Here is a 12924-nt window from a genome sequence, read left to right on the forward strand (position 1 = left end):
AGTATACATTTGTATACCCTCAAAGAACAATTGTTTTAGAAACAATACTGCTGGTAACATGTTTAGGCCCTAGGCAGTACTACAACAAAAACTGCTTGTGTTTTGTAGCTGAACTGACATCTATCTACAATAAACTGCATCATGAGCATATCCATCCATCCACAGAATTTAGTAAAAAAAAATCCTCTGATTGAATGTCCAGGAATTTTACACAGCTTAGGTGGTGACCCTGAGCAAACTTAATATAACTTACCTGTTTGAAGAGGCCACAGACCTTTGTGGATAAGATTCTAGATTGGTGACCCCTTCACTACCTTATTTCTGACCACAGCAGTGACACTAGCATGGTAGTGGCATGCTAGTGAGTGCGGAACTGTTGTGAGTGTAACAAGCATGAGATCCACCACCCAAAAATATACATGCTGAAAATATTCAGCCCAGGTTTGCTGACTGTAACTAAGTCTTGGGCAGTGGACAGAGATTAGATGAAGCTTCTTTTTCCCATTACACCTTAAATGATGTAGCAGTTACATTCAGATGCCTGCAGAATATCCCCGTTGTGGGACTAATGAAGGATTATTTTATCTGCACGGGCGAAAGATTCACGTATCACATTCAGCGCAACGGTATGAATCTGGTAGCCTACTGGCTGTTGGAAGTAACCAGACCAGAACTCAATAGGGTTCATTATTATTATTATCATTATTATTTGTATTACTGAAGCAAGCACTTAGGAAGACAATGAAAATGTTACTTCCAGAGGATGAGGACATATCCGAGCAGGTAGGCATTGAGAAATGCTGAACTTAACTTACTGAGCTAGCATTAGTTTGTAGCATGTCGACGGTGATGGTTTACTCACATTAAAGACTAGCCACCAGAGCTCTCTGCTAGCCACCTTGGTTGTCTCAGTGTAGCATATAAATTATAAGTATGCCTAAAAGTAGGAAATGAAAGAAGTTATTTTGCACAAAGGCAATGCTGGGTGTGTGTAGCAGGAGAAATACAGCTTTCTGAAGTGAGCTTGTCTGCATCATGTGTGAAAACAAGCCCCAGTCCAGCCCTGGGCAGGGGGACGAAGGTAAAAAAAAAATTATTCGAGTGAACGTTTTGCAGTTCGTACGCATGTTTTCTTTTATTCGTGGTCACAATTTCTTAAATCGTTCCCGCGCTTTCTTTTAATCGTGGGTGCGTTTTGTTTACTTCGTGGGTACGTATTCGTGGTCATGTTTTATTTTTAACTATTTGTTATTTTGATTCGTGCGCAAACAAAATAAATCTAGTAGATACAGGCCGCTAACAGCTCCCTGAGACTGTCTGACGGGTTTTGATGTGTTAAACTGATGAGATAATGAACAGAGATGCTCATCAGGTCTGATGTTGATTTGGGGATGTTATGAGGAAACTGCAGCTCATCTTCACAGCAAACGGCCCACGATGTTTCTGCTCCCGCGTCAAGCTGCGGTGTTAGAAACCATCACACAATTACAGGAAGATCAGAGTTTCAACATCCTCACATCAATATATCTACATCTAATCCATAGATCTATTAAACTCTCTCGCCACTTGACCTCATCCCACATGAATGTGTCTGTGTGTGTTTAATTTGAGTTTGCTGAAACGTTGACGCTGATCATTTCTTCCTGTAATTGTGTGATGGTCTCTAACACCGCAGCTTGTCGCAGAAGCAGAAACAGCGCTAAGCGGCCGCGCTGCGTCTCTATCTCTGTTAAATATGATCATCAGAAAGTGCAGTTTAGTGAAGATTGTGGTTGTAGTTTATTGTCTTTCTTCATTTCACCACCAAACTGCAGCTGCACTGATGAATCTGTGGGCCGTTTGCTGTGAGGAGGAGCTGGAGTTTCCATAACGCCCCAAATCAAAATCAGACGTGATGAGCGTCTCTGTCCATTATCTCATCAGTCTAACACATCAAGTCTCAGGGAGCTGTTAGTTACTCCTGCACAGGACAAATAACGCGACCTGTGTCTACTACATTGATTTTACGCACGAATAAAAAACAAACAACGTGAAAAATAAATAATGACCACGATTAAAAGAAAACGAGAGAACAAAATCGTGATCGAATAAAAAACGTACCCATGAAGTAAACAAAACGTGCGCACGATTAAAAGAAAACGAGGGACCGAATTAAGAAATCATGACCACGAATAAAAGAAAACGTGCGTACGAACTGCAAAAAGTTCACTCGAATTCATTATTTTTTTACCTCCGTGCCCTCCGGGCCCCCGTAAGTAAGAGTAAAGCACCAACGATGGACAAGCCGCATAAACCAGTCAATGAAGCGCACTAGGACCCAGAGTCCAAGTCAGAGGAAGTGGCCGCATGTGTTTGACTTAATTGAGGATGTTTCAGTGCAGTAGCTGTGGCTCTGTCACAGAGCCCGCAGGAGGCTGTGCGGAGTGCAATGCTCGGTCCAGACAAGTCAGGGATTTTTCTTTGACGCTCCACACATGGAGGTAAACAACGGAACATGTGAGTAGATTGTTGCTGTCATCACAGCTAATCTAACAACGTTGCTCGTTCATTTTTATAGGTGTTTTTTTTGGAAGACATCTGAAGGTAGTAACAACAGGTGGCTGGTGCTATCTGCACATTAAATGAAAAAGTACAGAGGAAACATGTAGCAGCATGCAGGCTATCTGCACACGACTTACCTTTAATCCTCCTGGACGAATTTCTCCTGCATGTTTCTGTAGTGAAGGTGTGCATCCAATGGATTACTCTATGAAGAGAGCATGCTTTCCTCTTTATTTTGAATACGTCATTGTGCAGAATGCAAACATCATATATCCAGCTGAAAAGTCACTGAACCGCATTAGCAAGCATAATAGTCAGCATTCCCCATCCAGTCAATTGTCAGCTGTCCCCCTCTTTCCGGGACGCTGCTGCTTTACTGTCTTCAGCTTAATTCGGAGCTTCATGCAGACCCTCATATTCAAAAGTTAAAAAGAGCTCCTACACCTGGAAAATAAGCCCACGTGAGTAGGAGAATGATTAAGAGGCTCTCAACTGGGGTTACTTTTCAATTTCTTCTGGTCTCAGCTTCTCAGACTGGCCTTCACCACCACCACTCCTCTCTTTGTTTATAATAAGTAAAGCCAGTCTTTATAAGAAGCTGAGTTCTAACAGGACCCCCATGGTGAAGGGTTTGTAGGTTTAAGATCTCCTGGAAGTCCTTGTGTTTTAGTAGCTTTCTTGGCACAGTGCTTTCCGCAGGAACTGTGGAGAGCTGCTGTTGTTTTCGGTATTTTCAGGAGCAGACAGCAGGAGCTGGTTTCTTGAAGTGTTTTTTCCTTCTCAAAAAGCCCCTCAAAAACAATGAGGTGGTTCCATCAGTGGGGCAGAGACTAGGTGAGGATTATCAGTTTAAAAAGCGTAACAAAGTCAAACATCAGATCATGGTTGCAAAAGGTTCTGTGTTCAATGTTGTTACTATGTTTAGGTTTAGGGTTAGGATTATGTTCTGGGCTAAAGTTAAGATTATATTTAGGGTAAGATTTAGGATAAGAGAAGTAATGTTAATTGATACTTAATAAATCTTAATCACAAGTTAAAGTGATTGATGTTAATTAATACTTACTTAATATGTCTTACTGACAAGTTCAGCATCTGCAAAGCATCTACAGTGGATGATAATAATATGTTACAATGAATGATGAGTTGTTAGCACATTGGTCTGACCATATGCCTTTATACTGTACAATGACATCATCTACCCAACTACCTCCCTGAGCACCATCCAATGATTCCATAGCCATCTGGGGGCTTGTGTACCATCGTAAAACACATACTCACACATGTACAGGAATGCCTCATTAGAGGCATGAGGCTGAATACCAGAGGCATGAGAGTAATTAAAGTTCTGATCTTGATGTGTTCATATGGACTGCAAATAAAGACTACTTGATTACATTTTTTTTGTTGTTGAAAAATAATAATAACCGAATCCGTGAATCAGGAATGATTAGTTGGCAATTTTCATCATGATAAGTATAAGTGGTCTCTCTTAGAGTGTCTGGTGGACACCAGGGCTGAATAATTTGGAGAAAATATGTAATTGGCAATTTTCCCAATATTGTGTTTGTAATTTAACTGTGATTATTTTCTAATAATGAAGCTCCAGGCCCTTTTTTGCCACGAAGACCAGCACATCCATTTTTTGCTTGCATTAATAGGTAAAAAGTAGAACAAAATCATTCACCTCTATTGGACACACACACATTTTGAAACATTTTTCTATACTTGTTTAAATCATTTTGGAATCTTTGCAATCTCCATAACATTTTGAACAAAATCATGAGAAATCATGTTGCACAGCAATGACTGCTGGGAGGCAGGGGAAGTGTTGGAGGGGGTTTCACAAAGCAGGATTTTTCAGCTTCACCAGATAACTTAAGCTTGAAGTCAAGCCTGTCCGATAGGAAAAGAGCTGAGCTGATTTTCCTGTTGAAAAAACCTCAACTCTGGGTTTAAGTTATCTGACTAACTCAGAATTCCTGCTTTGTAAAATACTCACCTGGAGCGAGATGGTGTTGGTGCTGATTGTTTGCAAACTTTGGTGTTCAAACAATGCAGATGCATTAAATAGCATAATTAATAGAATGTCTATTCTCCACAATACACCTCATCACAGTTTTACGTTGCAGTATCACAATATCATGATGCATCGTTACATCCCTATTGTTTGACCTTCTTTGGAAACACTTCTTTATTCAAATCAATCATCAAAACAAGTGATATATCACTTGAAAGCTAATATAATCTGCTGGGACATACACTGTGAATACACTATATCACCCTCTAAAGTGGTTCAAGGATAAGAAGCTGCCGGCGCAGTCACTTGAGCAGCTTTACCTGGGGATGTGTTTATGCGCTATATCGTCAGGTGAACACAGGAGTGTCAAACTTCTGTGTTGACCTGTATTCCTTTATCACCTCCTCCTCCCTCTGCCAGCTAAGGCTCTGTTGGCTACAGGTTAAGACCAGCTTGTTTTGTGGTGCATTTAAAACTGTTTTTTCTTTCTCTTTGGAATATTTGGCATTCTTCCTGGTGGATTTCTTCTCTCTCCCAGAGTGTGAGTCTGTTTACACAAACACTAGAGAGAGAACGAAAGGGAAAAAAAAGAATGTAGCAGACATCCCATAGGGAGCAATGTTGTTCCTGCCTCTATTTATAACCAATCTTGCTACCAAAATGGCTTTTTGTTTATGGAAAAGTAGACCAATTTTTTATTTGTTTTGTTTTTAAAGAGTCCATCAGGTTCAGTTAGTTGTAGGCATTCTGGGTCTCAGGTGAGATGAGCTTAATCAAGTTATTTGCTATTCGGCAAGGCTAAATAAAAATGTCGCTTTATTGATTTCCCGAAAATCAATGTGTGGATGCTTTTCTCATTAAGTGACCCACATTTGTTTTGAATGATTAAACGCAGAGCAGAGTCTGTTAGTTAGCAGAACTGAATATTCTTCAGGCCTTCCTAGACGAGTGTTTCAGGTAGGCGTGAAGGGGAATATGTCTGTCCCCATGGAGCTGTTTTATGTGTGGGATTGTCTTTTTATTTCAAAAGCTGCACTGAATCATATTTATTGTTTCCTCCATCTTTCCCCACAAACTGTGAGCATATGGAAGAGCTTATGAGTGTCAAGAACAAAGATGTCCTGTCTTGTAACTCTAATAATGACACATGAATCAAACATGTATGTAGACTAAAACTCCACTCACCACTCTAGTACCTTATATTTGATCATGGAGATCATGAATGCCCGGCATTATATGGGCCAGAGCAATGAAAAGACAGTGTTTTCTGTTTGCTGGAGTTTCTGCATGCCTGGACCAGTCTTGATTCAGGCAAGCTCATCAGGGCTGCGAGTCAGCACAAAGCAGTCTGTTCCCTCAGGCTTATGGGAATGCCACACTTGAATTAATACATGGATATGGGTTAGCAAGCTGTAGCTCAACAATACAACAGTCTGTCAGTTCTCCTTTAGAGCTTCAGCACTGAAAGGCAAAAAGCTTTTCAGACTGCATTCTGAGTTAGAGAGTGACAGGCTTAGCTTAAAACAGCTTTGTTTGCATTGACTGTTTTGTGTACCAGACCACTTATCTCACCTCATAGTTTATGATATGGCAAAAATAGAATACCAAAATATGTAGACCTGAAAACATTTTCATGATACACAATATGTATCACAATGTTTTGTTTTTCTGAGGTTTGATAAGCAGGAATAGACAACACATTTTACAAATGCTTTAAAATGAGTACAATAATTATTTTAAAATGAAGTGTTTTACGTACTGGACAGTGTTACATCTAATTATGCAATGTAACAACCAATTAAGCGGCATCCTCTGACATTGTAGGATTGAGCCAGCCGTCTCTTAGTCTTGCAGATGATCAGAGAGTCTGGTGTGTTTTGTTCCTTTCTATGACCAAGAACCTCCTACTTTGACAGGAGCGGGCCATCTAACTGACTAAAACTCGGGATTTGGGATCATAAATAGCTCTTGGACCAATCAGGGCTGAGCTTCTGACCAATCAGGGACAAACCTCTGATGAAGCTGGACTCCTGAGCCTTTTCATGACGTCTGTGGCATCAATCATGTGAAAAATTGCTTTTTAGCCATATTCCCCAATAAGCACTTATACAGTGGCATTGCTTTTTACTGTTATAAATGCCTTACGTTATACTTATTTACGTAGCATGATTTTTTTTCTTCTTTGACAATTAGCCATCCTCATGTTTCACATGATTGGCTCATCATGCTTTCATGTGCATGTGCATCTAGATTAATCACAGCTTGAGTATCTCTTGCTGAATTTACAGAGAAAATTGTACCCGCAGCCATACAACTAATTAACTGCTGTTCCATTTGTTAGGTTTTGTGAAGCTGGAACTAAGTCAGGAACCCTGTCTAAGTTGAACATGCTTCATAAGACAGGCCCCAAGAGTAATGATTTCAATGCAATATTGAAAAAATAGTGTTTCACAATTAAAAATTACATTGCTGATATGCCCTTCGTATTTTCAGAGGGTCTGTCATTTGCTGTATTCCCTGAAAACCACTGTCAATGTTCAGAACTTGGCATCTAATTCATCTTATCAGATAACAGTGGGTGAGAAGGGGAAGGGGCATATGCTTTGCAAGGACCCACACTTTAATGACAGGTCGTTTTTGTGAACTGATAAATTCTAGTGGTCAGGATTTTTGGATCTTATTTTGTTAGCCAACTGGCTTGGCCGGCATTTAAGAAGTTCCGTTTGAGAACTGTATAATTATACATTTTTAACACAAAGTATTAAAAAAGAATTGCAGAAAATTGCATCAAGCATGGGAATGTCTATATCATTCCTAGTGACAAAGAGATTATATAGTCATATCCTTCACCCCATTTGGCAGTGACAACTGCATGAAATGGACTGACAGCAGCTCCCATCTCCTGCTTTCAAGTCTAACAAAGGAGGCTTTAAACAGGGTTTGGTCCAGTGTTTAAGGCCTGTAACATAACTTCAGTGCTTTTTAGTGATGGTTAAACCACCCATGGTGAGATTCTGTTGTTTGCGGTTGCCATGGTGATACCCCGGCGTTCAGCCCTGCCCAAGACATGACAGTAAGCAGAAGCTCCAGCTGGCAGCTAGAGGAAAGCCAGAATGCATTATGCTGTAAACATCAGCACCCGATGCTGGTCAGCCCACAGTGATTTTAGGGTTATGCTCTCTGCCTCTCAGTCTTTTCCACCCTGACTGGATAATGCTATGTGTGCACATCTACATGCAGGTGCAGGGAGGGTTTAGAGTGGCGTGTCTGATTTATTAACCTGGCTCTGAGCAGAGCACTCATTAAGTCTACGTTTAGCGGCGTTGACCCACTAAGCCTGATTTCTCAGGGTGTATCTGAAGGTGAGGTTGGGGAAACATGCTGACTTTGTAGCTGCACTGTAACCATTGGCTTCATATGAATTTGTCGGGTCTGCAAAAGTGATTTATGGAATCTTCCACTCAAGTATTTGGCTCGATGGAGAGCTGCCGTGATGTTGTTAAAGCATAGTGTCTGTACACTTCCTCGACATCTCTCCTCTGTGTGTGCTTCCTCTCTAGAGCTGATCTATGAGGAGAGGGCAGGGGTCGAGACTGCGCCCTAGTGAGGGGAATTTTCCGACTTTCCTTAAATTCGATGCGCACACATAGAGCAGACACACTCCCATGGACATCCTCTCCATGAATATTCCCAGGACAAAGCCTCCAGTCTTTGTGCGGCCACAATGTCGAAGGGTTCTGCACAGTCTTAATAGTGTCAGTGGAACACAGTAGTCCTTCACAATGGAAAAAAGCAATGGCCAATGGAAGGCATAGCTGCAGAGTGAAATCATGGGGGTTTTTGAGTGATAAGCAATATGAATTAGCCTGGCAGAACTGAAGGCCTCTTTTGTCCCGGAGCGTGGCTGACTCACCCTCTTCGTGCCATATTGGGGCAGGCAGTGAAAGAGGGCTTAGGGGCTCTGGCTGGGTTGGTGGCGGGTCACTGACCTTTATGGTCTGACAGCACCAGAGCCAGCATCCTTCATTTCCACACTCATTCACCCACTGCCATCCCTTCAGACTTCTGGAACCGAAGCTCAAGAAACTCTTCTGAATGTACTGTAGCGATGGAATGGTCACAGGTTCTATTGATATAGCACTGTATAAAACCCATTGATAACCATAACCTTTCAAAGTTTGAGAATTCCAGTTTAAAAGTGTCACTCTCCAGTGTCCACTGAAGAGCAGGGTAAAAGAGGGCTAACAAAGTATGCAGAGAAACAGGTGGACTACAGTCTGTAATTGTAGAATAACAAGGTGCACCTATATAGTAAGTGGAGCTGATAAAATGGACAATGAGCGTAGACACAAGGAGGTGGTCATAATGTTATGCCTGATCGGTGTACGTCGCACACCAGCGCAATACATGTTTACATAGAATGTAAATAGTAAACAGTAGTAGTGCTGGTGATAATTAAAAAAGTTGCATAAATTGTAATTTATTCGTTGGCATTATAAAGAAATACAAGATTCTCTATCTATCAAAGTAGTACCTAAAGCTGGGAGCACATATTGAATTTTTGATAATTATTGATAACGGCCATCAAATCAATAGGTGTATATTACACATACACAGCAGTAAGCTGACACAGCATGAGTGAGTGTCACACAGGAGCATTAGCTGTCACACTAGGAAAATTGCATCTGAATGTGACAGTATTTTCCTTTCTTAATTTTAGTTGAATGTTTAGTAGATGGATTTGTAGTAAAACCAGCCATAGACATACAAAATACTGAACAAACAAAATTGCGAATCATCCCTAGTAATACCTCTAGCACAATGATTTCAGTATGTATAATTACTTCTTAAACGTTTCAGTATATTTTAACATAACTGCGATAACATTGAAAACTAATATTAATTTTGGTCACTGATATCATGTAAAATTTTCACACTGTTCCATCCCTACAGTACCGGTGATGACGGTGAGTTCCACCACCTACCTAACCCACTGACCTCCCTATCACTGCCTCCTCCAGCTCTACAGGCTCATATGACATATAACAGCCTGCAGGGGATTTCCCACTCTGCCCAGCCCACTCGAGCAGAGAAGCAGATAGACTGATGAGTTACAGCTACCAAAGCTGCGTCCAGCTTTCGTCTTGAAGAGCTGCGGCAACCTGTTGCTTGATGATCAGTAACATTATACATGTCAAACGTTAAGCAATGAGACTAAGCAGTCATGCCGCTGGACTGATTTTTGTTTTGCAAATTCCATCTCTCTCTCTTCCCCATGTGGCTGGGTGCGAGCTTCAGTGGTTACAGTGTATGTGTGTGTTTTTGTTAGTGTGTGTCTCCGTTCACTCCCTCAAACCCGATATCATTTGCAACGAGTGATCTGGTTGGATTCTCTACTTCTATCCTCCCTTCCATATTCACTAATGCATGAGGTCTGTCTCATTCTGCTTTTAGTGCAGACTATGAGGCATTGATCTGAAGGTTGTGATTCAACTGCATTGATTTAGGTATGTTCGAATCAAATTAAAATAATGTACAATGTTAAATGTACAAAGATTAAAATGACGTACGTGTGCTGGAGCTACAAGATATGGACAAAATATGGTAACCCCTTAATGCAGGTCAAGTTCATAAGGTTACATGAGAATTATATAAGCCTTTTATGACGGCTGACATAAACATACATAAACATTTATAAACACGTATTCCAATAAGTGGCAGTTGGCAGCTGATGCTAGGTGCTGTTATAACAGTTTTGAGGTGAAATGACATCGCATGTTATGACAGTTGACTTTGTAGCTCATTGTATTTTTGGTTTGTCAAACATGTAATGGTGAACATGTTACACAGCTTGACAAGTGAGACTGGTTGCAAAATCGAGTACTTCTATGCTTTGACATTTTGTGGTAACACTGAAATGAAGCTCTACTGTACTGTACTTGCGAAGGTTTAATCCTAATACTCTGTTTTATATATTTTCTCTGCCCCTTAAGTAAAATGAGTATCATATTTATGCTTATAACATCTTTATGAAGCCCTTTAGCAATACCATAACACTGAAATGAGTTTTGTATATTTTTTCCCTGCCCTTAAGTAGAGTGAGTTTCCTTTTTTCATTAATAAGATGTTATGAATCCTAATAGTAATGCCAAAACACTGAAATGAGCTATGTGTATTTTATTTTATTAGCCTTTGAGTAAAATGAGCAGTTTGTGCAGTTTCTTTTTACTAAACATTCTGACACTCGAAACACTGCTTCACTGACTCACGTCTTCCTCTCGTTCTCTTAATTCTCATTGAAAAACGATCTTGATAAAGGATTGTTTCAGGCCATTCTGTGTCGTCTTTGGGTTAGAAATTTTGTCAGGATTGAAATGCCCAGTAGTATTGTAAGACGTGCTTCATTAGAAACAGGAGACAAACTGTGAAACTGACACAATGCCACTGAAAAGTCAGCTGTCATAATGTACTGTGTCATTTCACACCAGAAAGGATTATAACAAGTGTTATGTCAACTTGACACTGAAGCTGACAAAAGCAGCCTTTATGACAACTGCTGCTTATTGAAATAAGCCTTTATAAATGTTAAAGTAGGTTATATTATGTGTTATGTCAGTTGTCATGAAGTGTTACCCCAAACACTTTTTACTTTACTATTTGGAAAATGCCAAATATATGATAAGAGGCTGGTATATGTTGGTGGCCTGACAGGTTTGATTATTCATCTTAAATATTTATGTATAGTCATACTATTCTCTCATGAGCGTGACTGGCGAGCTCAGAGCCTCAAACCTGTTTGTTGCAGTGAGTTTTGACAGTAGATGAAGAGGGGAGCACTGTTGTGGTCACTCACAAGCGGAAATGTTTGGCTGGAGGAGGGTTAATTTCACTCTAGCCAGTGACCCTTTAGGCCATAGACCGAAAGCTGCATTCCACAGGGTGGAAGTGATTACAGTTTCAGTAGTACCGTTGTCTTCCAGTGTGTCCTCTGGCCTTGGTACCAGGTCCAGGACGTGCTGCACCTTCCAAACATTATCCCTGCCGAGCTGCTACTAGGGTGGTCCTCCTCAAGTTCAGACTGGCCTGTACCTCCAAAAGCTCCTCAGTTCTTTGCTCCGCTCTCTAAACATTGGCAAACTAGCCAAATAAAATCTCTCAATAAAATAAATAAAAGCAAAAGCTAAAACCATAATAGTGATAAATAAAACAATAATTCTAATTTGTTACACCCTTAGCATCCTGTATAACTCACAAAAGCTGTATTTGAACAAGAGACGGTTGCAGATTCTATAGCAGCACATGGCACGTGAGCAGCTGGGCTTTAGCCTAACTATTAACACATTGTTATCACCTACTGGATATATTCTTAATTGCAGTAACCAACAAACTTGAAGTTATGGTTAATTATGAAATGTACATATACTGTATGAATGATATCTACTCACATTTGTTTAAGTGGTGTATTTTTAAAAGTAATTCTGAATTGCACCACAATAATCTAATTGCATCGTATGGGATCATGGTCAAATTTGTTCTTACATGAAGACCTGAACCGAAGTAATTCCAAAAGCATTGGAATAGCACAGTTTGTGAGGATTTAAAGAGATTTACACCCCTACTGTACAGTATAATAGGCTCCTGGCAGTGGTGCAGCCTCAGGCCGTGGTGGGAAAGGGGAGAGAGATGAAAGCTTCCTGTGTCCCGCTGAGCCAAGGCTTGCCTTCAAAGCAGGTTAATGCTTAAACAGGTGAGTGGGAGTATCTGGGCTATAACTCTGCCACTGTGTGTGTAGATGGGCTGAACAAGGCGACCTTGAGAAGGCCTCCTGCTAATGATGAGCTTCCTCAGCTTCAACCACCGGCTAAACCTTTTCACTGAAACAGGACTTATTAACCGTGGCAGCGCCTGCAAGGCACTAGAGTTACGTAGGAACACTCTCTGCAGTGGCCCAATTACTACCAGGCATTGCATTGCTGTGCAGGATCATCACCATTTAAAGCAATAGCTAATCAAACATTAACACAGTTTTCCTCGTATCCCAAAATTCAAATAGATTTACTTTTGTAGTTTCTGACACTGTATGGCAAAAATGTACAGAAGTGTGTTGAATGGCTAAAAATGAGGGTTGCTGCAACTCGCTGGCCCTGTAGTCAGGAGATTGTGGCCTTGTATTTGAGAAACTGTGAACTCGATTACTGGATACCTGAATACCTCAGTCATTTATGGCTGACAGCATAATAAGTCTCACTCTTTCTGGATGGGTAGGATGGCCTCTAATACTAACTAGCGTGGGCATCTTTACGCTGATGTAACAGAATTGGCAGTTAGTGTTCTCCAAGAGAACTCGGTGCTTAATGATATTAAGT

General features: G+C 40.7%; 1 protein-coding gene across 2 annotated transcripts in view; it reads left to right on the forward strand.

Annotated features, from left to right (window-relative positions):
• Positions 1-2381: 2381 nt before the first annotated feature.
• afap1l1a (actin filament associated protein 1-like 1a) overlaps positions 2382-12924 on the forward strand; it is a 44300-nt gene continuing 33757 nt past the window's right edge. For both annotated transcript variants that reach the window (XM_036568995.1, XM_036568997.1), the window contains exon 1: positions 2382-2496. In XM_036568995.1, coding sequence (XP_036424888.1) covers positions 2475-2496 — 22 coding nt within the window. In that variant the 5' untranslated portion in view covers positions 2382-2474. The remainder of the gene's footprint in view (positions 2497-12924) is intronic.

Source organism: Colossoma macropomum, unplaced genomic scaffold (genome assembly GCF_904425465.1).
Source record: "Colossoma macropomum unplaced genomic scaffold, Colossoma_macropomum, whole genome shotgun sequence".
Taxonomy (NCBI): Eukaryota; Metazoa; Chordata; class Actinopteri; order Characiformes; family Serrasalmidae; genus Colossoma; species Colossoma macropomum.